Genomic DNA, 17,276 nt, shown 5'->3' on the forward strand with positions numbered 1-17,276 from the left:
GGAATGTGTGCATTAGCCGCTAAGGGTTGATTGTCAACTGTGATGATGTACTTCCCCCAATAGCATTAGTTTTCCCCGAATCTCTGGACCACCAGCACAGTTGGTTATTTTTCTACTTGGATGATGGAAGAAATTTCACTTAGTTCCTGAAAGCAGGAACAGGTTCTTGGAAACACTCCAAATCAAAAATGTGATTTCTCAGTCTTGTTCATGTCTATTTGCCCAACAGTGTGCCGTGTAAAAGATGTGTGGTGGTTGGTAATGGAGGAGTGTTGAAGAATAAGACATTAGGAGAAAAAATCGACTCCTATGATGTAATAATAAGGTAAATATATCTCTTGTTTGCTAACCTAGAGTTGCTCGAAAATAATGTTTTCCCTCTCTAGCACAGCTGTGTTTTAGAAATGACCATGCATGCCTCTGATTGTACAGCTTTCTGCCTTGGTTGCTGGGTACAGTAGACTAGATTTCAGATCACCGATTTAGCAAATACCTATTAAGTCCACTTAATATGCCAGGGACAAATATAGCCACAGGGGCAATCAGCATGATAAGAGTGTTCTTGTTCTTGTGATGTTTACATGCTAAAGAAAGTGAAAAGGAAGATATTATGAGTTTTAATACAGACAAATAAGAGAGATGATAAAGAATTATCAAGTGACTACTTGGGAAAGGGTGACCACTTAGAGGAGAGATTTAAGCTAGACCAAAGGACCCATGTAGGACTAGATATATGAAGGCAATGGAGGAGCAGTCCAGACAGAGAGGATGTGTTTTTCAGGTCCCTAGGAGGCTTCCATATTGACTTTGTGAGGAGTAGCAGATAATCCAAGCTCAGAGAATGGTCTAACCAGAAACTAAGGAGGTGGGCAAAGAACAGACTATGCAGGACTTCTAAGATTAGAAGATTGAATGTTAATTTTAAGTCCACAAGGAGCCTTTGAAGCCTTTTAGATAGGAACTTAAAATATGGTTATGTCTTAAAAGTATTCTGGCTGCAGCAGACAATGGAGCATGAGGGACAAGGTAGGGCATGAAGCATCAGGAGAAGTTGCTGTCTTCAGGCAGTAGATACATGGGCAGAATTGCCATGGAAGGGGAAGAGGAGTGGGCAGACTGGAATTGGGTTACAGAAAAAGGGGCATGAGGATTTGCTGCCTTATTAGATAAAGTACTACAAATAAAGGATATCTCTGGGTATCTCTGACTCTTTTCAGCTCCGCTGGTTGATGACTGGGGACTTACGGTATCATTAGCAAGTTTGGGGGACAAGTTTAGGCTCAGGTTCAGAAGAAAATAAGAGAAAATTTCTGTATTATTAGTTATCTTGGAGATGTCTTTGACATTGTAGTAGGTAAGTGGACAGTCACATAAAGAGGTTAAGCTTTTCATAACTGTCATTTTGCTACTGTTGTGAATCATAATACATATCTGATATGCAGGCCATCTGATATACAACTCCTGTGAAAGGGTCGTTTGACCCACCGGTTGAGAATCACTGGCCTTGGGAGTGCTGGAGAAACACATGAGGGGGTCTGGCATTGAAGTTTGGAGCTCTTAAGACTTAGAGGTTGAGCTGGGCCTTGGTGGCACACGCCTTTAATCCTAGCACTCGGGAGGCAGAGGCAGGCGGATCTCTGAGTTCGAGGCCAGCCTCATCTACAGAGCGAGTTCCAGGATAGCCTCCAAAACAATACAGAGAAACCCTGTCTTGAAAAAAACCGCAAAAAAAAAAGACTTAGAGGTTGAACAAGAAAAAAGGAGGCATGAAGAAAACAAGGTGACTCCAGTTGCCAACAAGAGGGCTAAGTGTTTTAGAAGAGGGATCAGCTAGTTCCTATTATGATGAAGAGTTGTGCAAGAGTAGAAGGGGGCCTGTTGGATTGTCAATCCAGCAGTCACTGTCACCCTTGACAAAAGCTTTAGGTAGGATATGGCAAGAAGGCCAACTGGAATGAATTGAGGAGGGAATGACAGATGAGAGGGAGAAGCCAGTAGAGTCAACTATTGAGAAATGTTCTGAGCAGTTGAAAATGAGCTGGGCCTTGGAGGTGGTTACAGAATCTAAGAGGGCATATGTTTAAGGCAGTTGAAATGAATAGTGAGCCTGGTATGATAAAAAGAGGCCATGGGGTCGAGTTTAAAGGTGACTCATTTTCTGTAATGGAAAGGAGACCATGTAACTATGGTTACAGCTGCCAGTTGTCTCTGACACATCATGTAGGGGAAATACTTATCTCCATTGTCTGAATGGAAGGGGAGGCAAGGTTGTTATCTGGGTAATATTCTCTCTCTATCCTTTCCCTTTCTGTATGCCCCCACCTCCCCCTGTGTGCTTGTGAACTTTAAGCAGCCATTGTACTACTACCCTATGATGTGATCATGCATTGGGAAGACCTAGCAGTGTGTCTGGAAGTTGCCTGGGTTACAAGCCGATTTCTGCATAGCAAGGTCATTTTACTTTCTGTTGGTTACCCACTCTGAAGAAGCCATGAAGATTTATAAAACAGTTGGATTTATCCATTTTCCCACTTATAGATGTTTAATTCTGATAATTTTTAGAACCTCGGCAAGTCTTTGTACGGTACATATTGAAAGCAAGTGTCTTGTATTACATGGAGTTAGTGGCAAAAGGGTAAAACAGTATTTATCCTTTCAAGGACCATTGTTTTGGAAACAAAACATCCCTTTGTTTGTAGATTGCCTTTATATTGTACGCACAAACAGTGATTGTCTAACGTTGGCCTTCAACATTCACTAATTCGACAGTAGATCTTTTTACTGTTTATAGTTCAGTAGCAAAAGGAATTTGTCTAATTGTGCTGAGTGTGATACAGAATTTTTATGTAGTTATTTAATTTCAGAATATTTTTAAAGAAGGATTTACTTTTATGTTATGTGTGTGCTTGCATGCATGCATGGAAGTACACTGTGTGTGTGCCTGTTGCCTGTGGAGAGCGGAAGTCCCCTAAAACTGGATTTAGGGATTGTTGTGAACCAGCATATATAGGTGCTGGGAACTGAACTTTGGTCAGACTAAATGACTGCCTGATGTCATAGTTTTTGAATACAGATGGCTATCTCATAAAAAGGAATTATTTCCCTGTCATTGCTGTAGGATATTAATCAACTGTCTTGGTGCTTCTGAGTGCGGGGATAGTGACTGATGCCCATTCGATTCTGAAGTCTCAGAACTTGGCAAAAAGTACTCACACTCTACTCATCCTGTGTATATCGTTGTCTTACTACCCACAGAATGAATAACGGTCCTGTTTTAGGACATGAAGAGGATGTTGGGAGAAGGACCACCTTCAGGCTTTTTTATCCAGAGTCTGTTTTTTCAGACCCTGCTCACAATGATCCCAATACCACAGCAGTTCTTGTTGTCTTTAAGACACAGGACTTAAGGTGGCTTTTGGATGTAACAAGAGGAAACAATGTAGTAAGTTAGCAAAACTATTTGGTTCAGGTTACTTTCAGTATTTCCTCCTTAAAGTAAAATACATTCACAACATCCCATTTTTCTGTGTCCTTTATTTCAGAACACTAATGGCTTTTGGAAGATGCCAGCCTTAAACTTGATCTATGAACCATACCAAATCAGAATATTAGATCCATACATTATCAGAGAAGCAGCTCATAAACTGCTTCATTTTCCCAAAGTGTTTCCTGAAAATCAGGTATGTATGAACCATCACATACTTTCAAACTAAAGATCCAGCTAAGGGGACAGAGGGACATTAAAGCTTTCAGAAACTGCTAAAAACCATGGTTCAGATGGTATTTTTCTTAGGACTATCATTGTGTTCAGAAATTAGACGTCAAATGGATTATTATCTGATGTTTTATAGGTTGCAAAAAAAGAGTGAGAAGTATGTGTTTTGGTTTCTTTTGTCTTTGTATGATCTTCACATACTTTTTTCCCCAAAGGCTCAATAATTCATTTCTTACAACCTCATCTTCAGTGTTGTACAGCGAGGCCAGCATGGCTAGTGGGCTACCCAGCAGTCCTGGGTACAGAATAGCTTCAGGACAAGGGTGTAGCTACTCAGAGTAAGAAAGAATTGTCTCAAGCACTCTGTGTTAGTCAACTTCATGCTACATGAAATACCAGAGGCATGCCACTTGGGAAGAAGAGACTCTTAGCTCAATTTCAGAAGTTCCTACATATGCTGGGGGTAGCAACCATTGTAGGAGTATGTTAGTGTGCTCACATCTCAAAGGCTAGAAAGAGAAGAAAAAACGTGCTGGTCATGAGGCCATAGTAAACAGAGTGTCCTTACATTTTGTTATTTTCAATTCTCCGAAGGCTTTGCCTTTTCCACAGGAGCTGGACTCATGAGGTTTTGTTTTTGTTCAGACAACAACAGCAGGCTATGTGTCAATTCACGGCTCCCCCAGAGCCAAAACTACAGCTATGTTTTACTTTAGACTTTCCAAGATACCAGTCACAGCATATGCCGTTTTAGGGTAGTGTGTACTCTTTGGGCTTGAGTCTTGGGACATAATGGTGGCTTAACTATTACTCTTTTTAATGTTTAGAACTCCATTTTCATCAGACTAGGTATGTCTGGGAAGAATGTAGCTTACTTGTATTTTTAAGTTTCTGATTTCTTCTTAGAAACCCAAACACCCTACAACAGGAATTATTGCCATCACGCTGGCATTTCATATATGTAGTGAAATTCACCTCGCCGGTTTTAAGTACAACTTTAACAACCCAAACAGTTCTTTACACTACTATGGAAATGCCACCATGTCTTTGATGAATAAGGTAATTTTCCTGTTTTACTTTCTTAAAAACCATTTAAATTGTATGTAATTGTTCATCACATTTGTAGATGAATACATGTGTGGGTGTCTCTGAAGACTGGGGGGGGGTCAACGTGGAGTGTCACTTTCTTTCTCTCACCTCTCTTTTTCAAAGATTTATTTAATGTATGGGTGCTCTATCTGCATGTTCATCTTTGTGCCAGAAGAGGGCATTAGATCCCACTATATATGGCTGTGAGTCACCAGGTGGTTGCTGGGAAGAGAACTCAGGACCTCTGGAAGAGCAGTCAGTGCTCTTAACTGCTGAGTCATCTCTCCAGCCCCTCACCTTGCTTTAACAGTCTCTCACTGGTACAGACTTTACTAGGCAGTCTAGGCTATCTGGCCAGCTGGTCACCATCTATCTACAGCCGGGATCACACGTTATTTGCTACCACACCTGGATTTTTACAAAAGTGCTGGCTGTAGAACTCAGTTCCCTGCAAGTACTTTGCCCACTGCCTTTTGTCTCCAGCCACCTGTGTGTCCCTTTTCACACTTTTGAGCTTCCGAAGGCTGAGAACAGGGCTCTGGTTCAGAGGTCATTTTACTATGGCAGCAGCTTCTAACTCATGGGTCTCACAGGTTCTTTGGATGACCTCAAGGTGACTGTTTCATCTAATTCCAATAGGGATGGAGTCATTTCTTTTTTACACTATTTAATCAACTGGTGTGTTTGAGACACATAGACTCACCAAATCATCACTATGGTTATAATAATTATGAACACATTTTTAGTTAAGTAGACGTGTCTAGAAACATGTAACCCTATGAGAGTCTTCACGGCAACAAAGTAGCAGACCTCTTTACCAGGTCACAATCCTCTTGATCAGACACTGATGCTGGTGGACTTGATTCTGGGCATCTCCTTTTGAATGAGAAGGGATTTCCTATTGTTGGAGATTAGTGACACACCATAAGCGACACAAAAACATTGTTTAAAATTTTGAAATGAGTGGTTTGCTATAAAGTATCCTGCAGTAGGTCTTGAAACCAGCTGTTAAAGAACCCCTGAATCCCTCAGCTGGAGAAATGACTCATGTTGAATTTTACTGCTGTCTTTTGTTTTTCTAACTTGAGACAAATGTTTAAGCATAGAGCGAACATTGAGCTTTTCCCTCAGTCCTAATTTCCCACAGCTCATGTAGAATATTGAAACAAGAGCAGGATACTGAGACAACTTCCTGGAGATATCCATCAATAGGATGGATTTAAAAACATTGTGGTGTTGGAGATTGGACTTAGGGTGCTGTCCAGTGCTAGGCAAGCACTGGACCGACCACTAATCTACACAGCCAACTCCAGGTACTATTTTTGCAGAATTGGGAACTGACCCCAGGGACCTATGAAAGCTGGGCAAACATTCTACAATTGAGTTAGTATCTCAGGTCTTTTAAAAAATATCTAGGGTCAGGGACTCTCCTTGTAATGCAAGCTGGCCTTCACTTACCCTGTTTCACCTTGTCAAATGCTGACATAGGTGATGTAAAAAAACGTCATCAGGTTCAGGGCTGTTGTTTTAAAGGTGAAGGTCAGGAGCTTAAGGTCATTGTTTACTACATAGTAAGTGGGCTTTAAGAAATCTGTGCGATAAAGCAACCAACCCACCCACCCACGCTGCAACTACTAGGTCTTATGGTATCTTATCTCCAGGTCAGTTTTTAAAAATAGATTCCCAGTGCTTCTTTTCTTACATTGTGTATTCTGACTTAACATTTTGGTCTTCCTGTAACTTACTGGTCCAGATAAAGCTTGTGTGGAAAGTGAGACTTAGGTAACGCTCTCAAGCAAAAGAGTAGGCAGGGAACAAAGGTCCATGTAACTTATTACTAACATCTGTGCTTACTTTAGCATCTGAGGAGCTGTTAACATTCAGGTATCAGAGCATCTCACTTCGATAACGTCTGGAGAATAGGACTGATGACAATCCTATTTCATCTTCTCTTTCAGAATGCGTATCACAATGTGACTGCAGAGCAGCTCTTTTTAAAGAGCATTATAGAGAAAAATATGGTAATCAACTTGACTCAAGATTGACCATACTGATCAAATATTAGTTTTATTTTTGTACTGCAAATTTTAGTTTATTTTGAAATGTGTTGAATGAACTCATCAATTATGTATGTTAAGTCTGTTGCTACCTGGTGATTTGTACTTACCAGCTTGATTCTGTGAATATATTTATGAAACACACACACACAACCCCTTTAGTCAAGCTATCAGGGAAGTATGTAAAGTTCTGACTGTGTTTTTAAAACAAGCTAATGTTTTGAGGTGTTTTAAAATACCTTTTGTAGTTCCTTCATCTTTAATAGTTCCAGGTGACTTAGTTGATATCACTAGTTTTGATGGTCACATGTCATTCTGAGACAATTATGTTATTCCTGGTATATGACTGGGAGCCAGGTGCAGAAACTAGAACCACTTAGTTGTGGAGTGCACAGTGTGGTGGTGTTCATAGCGGTTTGGTAAATTCCCCATGTAATCAGTTAAACCAGTAATAACATGCTGTGTTAGTAAATCAGAGCCTTTCTTGTACATGCTTGATAAGCACACTCGCCTTGATGAGCATCCTGAGATTTTGACAGGGGTGGAGGTGGGATGGGTTCTTACTAAGTAGCCTAGGCTGGCCTTGAACTTGGTCTTTTGCCTCACCCTCCTAAATTCTGAGATTATAATTATGTGCCAGTGCACCTGCAGTATCATTTTTTATACAAGGTTTATGTAAACTCTGGATGGTCTAGAAGCCACAGTGTAGTTCAGGCTGGCCTTGAACTTGGAGGGGCTACCTTTGCCTCCAGAGTGCTGGGATTAAAGGAGTATCAGATTGAAAACCGCTACACAAGGTCAATGAGAAAACTTATCTTCCCAGTCTAATGTATTCATCAACTCTTAAATGTTTATTTGGAGCAAATCAGAAAAGTAAAACAATGAAAGTTGTAAAGCCTTAAGATTGCAGTTGATTGTTTATTTGTATGGGAAAAAAGTCAGTATTTCTCACGACTACACTTCGCCTTCACTCAAACATTCATCAGGCCGCTTCAGGTACCTGTGAGGGAAGTCTGAGCCACGAACAAAAGCTTAGCCTTGTGAACCAGTCTCCCTTTTCAACTGTTAATACACACAACCAAAAGCTCCTGGGGGTATGATGGGAGGAGAACAGAAAAGAAGATAGCCTCCTCAGATACTGTCAGAAATCTGAGTTGAATGGACAATCACTGTCCTTTGAACAGTAAGCCTTACTGGAAATGTTGATGTCAGTGGCAACCAACTTGCATCCCTAGAGAGAGTATACATAAAGACCTAAACACCAGAAAAAGAATGAAATACTGAAAGCAGCTTCTGCTGGAGGGTAAGTTAGTTGCTGATTTGGCAGGAGTCAGACAGTGAGGCTAGTTCATATTGGCATAGTGCCCAGCTTTGTAACTGCAAGCAGAAGCTGGGCACCAGTGGACTCACCACGTTCATGGGGTGTTTCCCCATTACTGCACGGCCACAGGGACCTGGGCTGCCCAGGCTCTTGTCCATAGTAAGTCAGGCTTGCAGCAGGGTAGAGCTGGCAGCAGGGAAGGTGGCAGGGGAGCAAAGGAGAAAAACTAATGGGAGCATTTTGAAATGATGCTACGGGCACTATATATATATATGTGTGTGTGTGTGTGTGTGTGTGTGTGTGTGTGTGTGTGTGTGTGTGTGTGTTTTCCGAGACAGGATTTCTCTGTATTGTTTTGAAGACTGTCCTGGAACTTGCTCTGTAGATCAGGCTGGCCTTGAATTCACAGAGATCCACCAGCCTCTGCTTCCCGAGTGCTGGGATTAAAGGCGTGCTCCACCAATGCCCGGCGACACTATAATCTTGGTCATAAAAATGTGATGGTTGTCAATGTTGAGAAATTTGGCAGTTTATAGAACATGATGTCAAGGTTGTTTTATTTAATCCAAATAATCTGAGCAAGACACATAATTTATTAAAAACACATTAGAATCTCACTATTTTCAACAGCCTAAATTCTAGCAACATATACAAATATCAAGTGACTACAGTACATGCCGAGGTAAGAAAAATACATTCTGGGAGAATATAACTGACACATTTTCACTTCCTCTGTATTTCAATACATGTTTTATTTTTACCATTCCCAGTGCCAAAAATGGAAAACAAGAGAAACTACACATAAGCTGGACTAAATAAGAATTGGTGCCACAGTTAACCTAAACACACTCGAACCATCCAACTCACTAGATTTTGCAGTTTAGGGACTTCAAGTTCAAAACCAAAAGGTAGAATTAACAACTCCTACAAAGAACTTCATCAGTTCTCCGCAGAGGGTCTGGAACCCCCCCCCCCCAGAGTCCCCCATGGTCTCTGGGGTCTTTCTAGTGGTCTATCCGCCTTGGTTTTCTACTTTCCAGGTGACAATGTGGAGCCAAGGCAGAGAAGCTCCTGATCAATTCCTGGCCACAGCTTTGTGCCACACCCTCAGTTAGTGCTTCGTCTCTGGGACAGACAGGAGAAGCGCACACATGACTGTATAAATTCTCTAAGTGAACAGCGAATAAACCCATTGTTCAATGCAAAGTGCAAATAGTGAAACATGAATTAAATAACTGGACTAGACCTGGCATATTCAACAGGAACTACTTGGATCTACAAACAGCATTTAATAAAACGCAAACCAGAATTCACACCATCTTTATCTGTGTTGGTTCCAAGGAGCAAGTAATAGCCAAGTCAGTGTAATTTTATGAAACCTCCAAAGGCCATACTTGCTACACTACTGTCTGCATATTTCTATAAGTGTATTTATTGGGAAAAGGAAAACCAGATAAGTTACAGCAATTTAACTATTGAATATGTCAGAGAATTAAAAAAATATCAAGGAATTTGGTCAAGAAATGGTTCCTTTCACATTTTACTTGATTGTCTTCCAAAGCTCTGTATCAGACATGTAAGTGACCGAGAACCTAAAACAATCTAATAAAAAACCAAAGTAAAAATACAAAACCAGAAAAAAATCATTTGAATTAGGCTCAGCTCTTCATCTGCAAAGTGAAAATATGTAAAAATAACTAGACATTTTATGAAAACCATTGGTAGAGTTCAAAGACAGCACAGTGGCAATATGGATCAAGTCTTACAATATCTTACCAGAAAACATGGTCTCACTTATTATTAAAAAGTTCTGGGAAAAATTATCTGAGACAGTGATACCAAATAGCAAGCTTCTTTGGGAAAATGACTTCATCTTCACAATGTCTCTCTTAAAGCTTCCAACAGGAATCTGACTCCAAGAAAATTCTACTCTGCATACTAAGCATGACTAGAAATAAGACAGCAAATGGTTTACTTTGTTCCCACCTGAAAGGGGACAACTACACTGTGTGCTTTACACATTCTTCAGGGTTTCAGTACAAATTCAATATCTGTGCTTTTTGCTTTGTTACCTTGAAACAAAATATGCATTGAATTTTCAGTGAGTGAAATTGTACTTCAAAGTCTGCAAAACAAAAGACAAGTTACAATAACAACAAAATCAGAAGAGAGAACCTGCAGAAACAGTTCTGTTTCTGAAGCAGTGTTTTAAAATACTGATGTACTTGTGGAAGGAAGCTAAGTCAATACTGCTTACTGCGATCCAAATTTAGTGAAGTTTGTTAATATATAACCTGGATGGTACAGGCTGAGAAAAATGACCAGGACCTGATGGCCCAGTATACTTTAAAACTAAACCAACAACAGGTTTGTGGACAGGAATACAGAGTTTTATGTGTAATCTGTGGGCTTCCTCAGTTATCTTGCCAGTCAACAGATATTAGAAGGTGGTTTCTGCACTACAGGCTAATCCATTAGTGTCTAATTTACCCTATCTGAAATGAGAGCAGGGCAGGTCATGCTCAAGCAGTGACAAGTAAGTTGCTGGGAAGAATCACATAGCTCCCATGCTCTGGCATTGGTCAGCTAGGTCTGACACAAAGGACACTCAGGTCCCTTCCCGCAGAATCACACAGACCTGGAGAATGCATGTTGGCTCTTTGTTCTTTTGGCAGCACTACGATTGAATCTACGACCTCACTTTTGCTGTAGGCAAGCAGAAACCATCAAGACATAGCCCCACCCGCTTCTTTCTTTGAGACAGGGTTTCCTGAATGGCCTAGGTTAATCCTGAACTTACTCTGTAGACCTCAAAGCATTGAACTTGGGATCCTCTCGCCCCAGCTTCCCAGGTATTTGGGATTGCAGGCCTGAGCCATCAATCAGGTCTTGTTAATGCTGGTTTTCTTTTTCTTATAATAGTTTACTGAAGAAAACTAAAATAAGGCATGACTAAAATTATAAAATATCTTGGGACTCAGAAAATTTTTGTATTTGGGCTTGTGTGTAAATAAAACGAAGGTTAATTAAATTTTAGTCTGCAGTTCTTCTGTAAAGTAGTTTACGTATCACTTCAGAGTGAAGCAGAGGGATTATTCCCTTTGCAGCTTTTCTAAATTGTAAGTTGTTTCTCATTTCCATGAGAAGACGTAGACTTAACGATGGGAAGAGACTGCCTACTGAAAAAGAGGCCACCAGCATTAATAAACACAGCATGGAGCAAGGTGACAAGATGTCCTGGGTGGGATGAGCATAGGTGAGACCTGTGCCACCAGGTGTTAAAAGAGTGGCATCACACGAGGAATCTGTCACCCAGTGTACTGCAAGGCAGGGCGCGCCAACTATGCACCCTCCTAGGGAAATACAGAGCAGTGCACATGGCTGCAGCTAGGACAATGTTTATGGATCGCTGTTGGGAGGAAAAAAGATTGCAGACAGTGATTCAGGGTGGAAAGAGGAGGAGAACATGATAGTACCTACCTTTCACAAAGGGAGAATTTCAAGCCATTTGATATTTCAAGAACAGTACCATGCATTATTGCCAGCAAGGCTTACAGAACCATCTCAAGTTCATTAATGTACCTGCAGCATTGGTAATAAATACTCAGTGATTTTTCAGGTTCTTTGAAGTGCATTATAGGGAGCTTTTTCTGTATTCAAAATAGTGTTTTACAGTAGTAACAAACAGGATGTTTGAAATGTAACAGGCAAGCAGTAAATGTGCCCCACAGTAACACCTTTAAAGCCAGATGGCAAGATAAGTAGTTTCTTGTACCTCGGTCACCACATCCCCCTAACCACTTCAGTGACAGATACATAATACATTCTACTATTACTACCACTACCAACGAAAAAGCCATGTGCTTTAAATGGATGCTTTGTAAAAAGCAGCACCACTGTCAGAGGATTTCTTTAAAAACATCACACTTCCCATCCCCTCCTGCTCCTGCTACTTCCTGGGTGCTCTGTGGTACCTGGTATACCAGTTCCTCTGGGGCAGCGGCTGGCTTCCCACCTTTCGGGGTGTCGTACTGAGCTTGGCCCGAGGAGGAGCAGCTGTCAGTCCTGGAGAGAAGTGTGTTGTAAGTTCCCACTAACGTGGGAGGAGGTTGGTTCCCTGCCGTTTTGAAAGTGGATGTGGAGGGCAAACCAATTGAGGCTGTGGGGTGCCCTGACATTGACATGTCCATGACGATTGGGGTCGCATACTCAGGCCCCGTTATGGGCAGCGGTTCGGCATAGGCATGGTACACTTCCTGCACCGGAGAATTGTAAGGATCCAGGTCCGCGTAGCCTGCTTCTTTTCCTTCTTCAGGTTTGAAGGTAGATCTCTGATGCAGTGTGCCCACAATTCCTCCCACGAGGGGCTGTGCATATTCTGTGGGTACCACAAAACACAACCGGACACTTGTCTTATGAAAACAGATTACATACTATAAGGTGACATCTCCAGGTTGTACCAAAACCGAACATTACATCATGACACTGTTGTCTTTATCAATGTAAAACTACAGCATTCCCACCCACAGGGATCAGTAGAGAGATAAAAATATGTTATCTAGAAGCTGGGCATTGGTGGCTAATGTCTTTAATCCAAGGACTTGGGAGGCAGAGGCAGGTGGATCTCTGTGAGTTCGAGGCCAGCCTGGTCTACAGAGCGAGTTCCAGGACAACCTCCAAAACAATACAGAGAAACCTTGTCTTGAAAACAACAACAAACATTATATGTATGTATATATGTTACCCAGTACCTTACAGTAGTAACCTGACACATCAGAAAGCCTTATTCCTATACTGTTACACCAAGTATTTGTGTATGTTCTTTAGCTTTATAAGTAGTGCCTGAATGGAAGTTAAGTGTTCTCTAGATGGAATAAGTCTTAGCAAATGGTTAGAAAGGACAAGTACTAGGCAGCAGGATGCCACTGCCCTTCAGCTTTTCCTGGTCTTTTGTCATTTTGTGTACTGGTGTTCATGTACATATGGAGGACCGAGGTCAACATTGGGTATTACTTCTTAAGTGCTGTTCATCTTGGTTTCTGAGACAGTGTCTCTCACTGAGACCTTGGGGCTCACCTATTTATTTGGCTAGCAAACCAACCCCCTGGCTAACAGATATAAAGCTCAATTTCTTTAGAAAGTAATGCTTCAGTTTTTTTTTAATTGTCCCTTTTTAGCTGGCTTTAATATCCAAAGCAAGTGTCATATGGACACTTCTCATATGAGGATTTTCCTTCTTTTTTGTTCATGTTAATTAAATAGATGCAATGATTCATACATATAAATTACAATATTGCATTCATAAATAAATGCAACAAATACTTGCCGAGTTACAATAAAAAAGCAAAAAGAAAGAAAAGTTCCAGCGAGATGGACGATGCAATGGAGAATGCTTAGTGTGTGGCTGTCTCAGAGGTGATAGGTGACCCGACCTGGGTGTTCTGACCCCTGCTGGAGGGAGACAGCAGTCATGGTCCAGGCAGGCAGTGGACCTTCATACATCCTGATAGTTTTTGAGCCATACATGCTTTGACAATCTTTTTTGAATAAACTAGATCAAGTGTGTGTTGTTGGGAACCTTGCTGATATAACACCGGAGACTCCGGCCCTTGGTTGATATGAAAACTCAACAATATGGCCCTTGGAAGTATGTCCAAGGCATGCTGGCTTGAATTGTTGAATTTACTCAGGAACAGTACAGTTGTATCATGACAGAGTTCTATTTCTAGTTCATTAAATCACATTCATACTAATTTCCAAATGCTATGCTAATCTACATTCCTGAATGCTTCAGTTTTATGAGCAGAATATCTAAGCAGAAATGATTCATTCTCTCAAGGTTATCTTTTGAAAACACTAATCTTCAGAACACAGTTTATCTTAAAAATTTTTAATGTGTATGACTCTTTGCCTACATGTATGTCTGTGTACCATGTGTGTGCCTGGTGCCTACAGAGGTCAGAGGAAGGCATCTGATCACCCAGAACTTGAGTTACATATGGTTTGGAGATGCTATGTGGGCACTGGGAATTGAACTCAGGTCCTCTGCAAGAGCCATGAGTGCTCTTACGTGTTCAGCTGTTTCTCTAGCCCCAGAACATAGGTTATCTTTAAGTTATGAAAAAGATCAAACATATTGTAAAGCCAGAAGTCCTTGGAACAAGCGAAAGTGTTTGTAGTCGTACCTGCAGAATCAGCTTGTAGCACTGTGGTGACTTCTCTTGGACTCAGGTGACTGACTTCACTGTTGCTGTAGCGAACTGGCGTCTCCTCGTGTTCCAGGGATTTGGCAGGGAGAAACTGCTTCACTCCTTTCCACCAACCTTCATTGTGATTGTAAGCCAGGGACCATGTATTACTTACAGAGACCAATTCTATCGAAATCAGGCTCACGTTCGAGGTGACTGTGCTCTGATAGAATGTTCAGCACAAAGCAGCAAACGGCAGAAGTCTCGACCCAATGTACACACAGAAATACATCACTACTAATACATGGTTAGACACGGTCACTTCATGGCTTTTAAAAACCTTTTCTCAAAACCTCCAACACTGTTTAACTATCCTTGGGCTGAACTGTTGAGCCAGAGGCCTGGTATTCTCTGGTCATAGCACTGACCTAGTAATGAGACTAGGAAGGGGATTTCAGCAATTCATATGACCAAGGCCCTCACAGGTTCTTAAAGAACTGAATTCCACTGGTGATTACCATGGTAGAGTCACACACACATATATACTGTTACTGGAACCCTGGGCATTGGTTTTTTTTTTGTTTTGTTTTGTTTTGTTTTTTGAGGGTTTCTCTGTGTATGTATCCTTGACTGTCTTGGAACTCTCTTTGTAGACCAGGCTGGCCTTGAACTCACAAAGATCCGCCTGCCTCTGTCTGCTCAGTGTTGGGATTAAAGGTGTGCACCACCACTGCCTGGCTGGTCTTTGTTTCTTACTCAGTGCTTACACAGACCACATGGAAGGCTCATCTCCTTAAGAGGAATAATTGCAGGGAAAAAACCACTTTTCAGTGGAAAAGATAGCAGTGGGTGTTGTAAGAGATTTATATTCTCCCTTTATTTATGAACCAAATGATATGAATATGTTAATTTCTTTTTCTAATGACTTACTTATTTTTATTTTTGTGCATTGGGTGTCTTTTGTGCATGTATGTCTGAGTGAGGGTGTCAGATCCCTTGGATCTGGAGTTACAGACAGTTATATACTACTGTGTGGGTGCTGGGAATTGAACCTGGGTCCTCTGGAAAAGAAGTCAGTGCTCTTAACCACTGAGTCATCTCTCCAGCTGAAGGACAGTATGTTACTTTCTAACTGAGGCATCATCACTAAGGGTCCTCCTCCTCCACACCCAGCAGAGGAAAGATTTCTTTCTGACTGGAAGGACAGAAGCTAAGTCCACAAGTTACCTGCCCGATCCCAGTGTGGTAAATCATAGGTGCCTTCTGTTTTCTTCTTTCTGAAATTAAAAGTTAGAAAACAGTGAATCCTCTAGTAAAAAATCTCCCAAAGCGCAGCATAGACAGCAGTTATGAGCTAGTCAGGAACATGTGGTCCTTCTGCACAGATAAATTTTGAGCCTTGCTCATGCAAGCCCAGTGAACAACGCTACCTGTCACTAGTAGTGACAAGTGGTGGAGGGAGGACAATGCTCCTCTAGGCTTGGAAGGCTCTCCAGAGTCTGTGAGGAGTCAGTCAAGTTGTTTTCAGTACTACCAAATAGCTGTATGTCAGTGTTCATCTTAATGTATAGATGCTAATGTACAATGTAGACCTCACCATGAGAGCTCCATAGTAACCAACTGTCCTTGGAGCTGAAGCAGAGACCTGGTTTTATTCTAGTGACTACCCTAACAGGTGAATGTACTGATTTCCAGTATTTTATATACCTAGGGTCTGCTTCCCATCACTGCATGTCTCCCAGGATCAACTGCGTAAACAAGCTTGGTACTGACCTGTTTCTCCAGTGCCAAGCGCACACTAGAATGAGGATGAGCGTGGTGAGGGCCATGACCAGTACAGGAACAAGAACAGCAGCCAGTGCGACATCTGAAGCCATGAAACACAACAACCACATTAAGAGTGGAGCAGGAATCATGAAGGAAAAGACAGAGAAGTTGAACCAGATTAGCATAGTTCAACACTTTCTGTCTCAGACTACCTTAAACATCATTTATGGAACAAGGCTGGTCACAAACAGGTGACATAGCCTGTGCACAATTCTTTCAGTGTGTCCCTTATTCTGTCTCTGCACATGTGTGAAAGCAGTATAGGCTTTAAATTGCCAAAAGTTGAAAGACAAATGATCAGCCAGAAAAGCATCTCAGGCATTCACAGTAGAGTGTGTGTTATAAGACATTACAGGTCAAAAACAAGGTAATAAGAACTTCACGGTCAACTAGCAATCCACCAAGAAAATGCAAGCAAGCCTCGGCTGCAAAGAAATGCCAGTTAAAACAAAAACAAGGTTCTACTTTTGCTCATGACACTGGCAGCCACTAAAAGAAGAATGAGCATTTTGGGGAAGGATAGCAGGAAACAGGTTTGTTGATGTATTTCCGATTGGTGTTTTGAGGCAGTATGTATAAGAACCGTTCTACATCAAGACTTTATTCTTGGGAAGACATCAAGACATTCAATGAAACATCTTCAAAGTTGCCCATTCTTGTTTCTGCAGAAGAGTGAAAACTGGAATCCAAATATCCAGTGATGAACTGTGCTATCTTCATTATAGATGAGATAATCTAGCAACCGAAAAATAATGTTACAATACCATTGCAAAGTATCTGTAGATATGGCCAGGTAACAGTGGAGCCAAGCACAGAAAACAATCTGTGAATAAATAGTCAAAACGCCCTTGATGCTGGAGTGGGCAGGGATGTATATAGACATCACCTTCGTCCTTCTCTCGTCCCACAGAAAATCATCTGCTTAAAGCTACTTGGAATAGTAATTCCTTCCCTCACCCCTCAATCCTCTGCTGCCACTAAGCAGGACAAGAGCAGCAGATGCTGACAAGTCACTGAGGACATAGAGCAGCCACCATGTGTCTAACCCACAGTATCTCCTTTACTCTCCTCTCTGCTGC

At 41.4% G+C, this 17,276-nt stretch overlaps 2 protein-coding genes across 5 annotated transcripts in view; one reads left to right on the plus strand and one right to left on the minus strand.

The window, feature by feature from the left end:
* Positions 1 to 17,047, plus strand: part of St3gal6 (ST3 beta-galactoside alpha-2,3-sialyltransferase 6) — a 61,386-nt gene extending 44,339 nt beyond the window's left edge. Inside the window, exons 9-13 of one of the 2 annotated variants that reach the window (XM_040750621.1) lie at positions 230 to 325; positions 3,256 to 3,442; positions 3,543 to 3,680; positions 4,622 to 4,774; positions 16,082 to 17,047. In XM_040750621.1, coding sequence (XP_040606555.1) covers positions 230 to 325; positions 3,256 to 3,442; positions 3,543 to 3,680; positions 4,622 to 4,774; positions 16,082 to 16,126 — 619 coding nt within the window. In that variant the 3' untranslated portion in view covers positions 16,127 to 17,047. Of the gene's footprint in view, positions 1 to 229; positions 326 to 3,255; positions 3,443 to 3,542; positions 3,681 to 4,621; positions 4,775 to 6,762; positions 7,764 to 16,081 lie in introns of those variants that run through there. The other variant, XM_040750620.1, reaches the window with a different exon arrangement.
* Positions 8,723 to 17,276, minus strand: part of Dcbld2 (discoidin, CUB and LCCL domain containing 2) — a 61,743-nt gene continuing 53,189 nt past the window's right edge. For all 3 annotated transcript variants that reach the window (XM_040750618.1, XM_040750617.1, XM_040750619.1), the window contains 4 exons: positions 16,144 to 16,237; positions 15,598 to 15,647; positions 14,368 to 14,505; positions 8,723 to 12,560 (listed from right to left, as the gene is read on the minus strand). In XM_040750618.1, coding sequence (XP_040606552.1) covers positions 12,082 to 12,560; positions 14,368 to 14,505; positions 15,598 to 15,647; positions 16,144 to 16,237 — 761 coding nt within the window. In that variant the 3' untranslated portion in view covers positions 8,723 to 12,081. The remainder of the gene's footprint in view (positions 12,561 to 14,367; positions 14,506 to 15,597; positions 15,648 to 16,143; positions 16,238 to 17,276) is intronic.

Source organism: Mesocricetus auratus, unplaced genomic scaffold (genome assembly GCF_017639785.1).
Source record: "Mesocricetus auratus isolate SY011 unplaced genomic scaffold, BCM_Maur_2.0 Super-Scaffold_100008, whole genome shotgun sequence".
Lineage (NCBI taxonomy): Eukaryota > Metazoa > Chordata > Mammalia > Rodentia > Cricetidae > Mesocricetus > Mesocricetus auratus.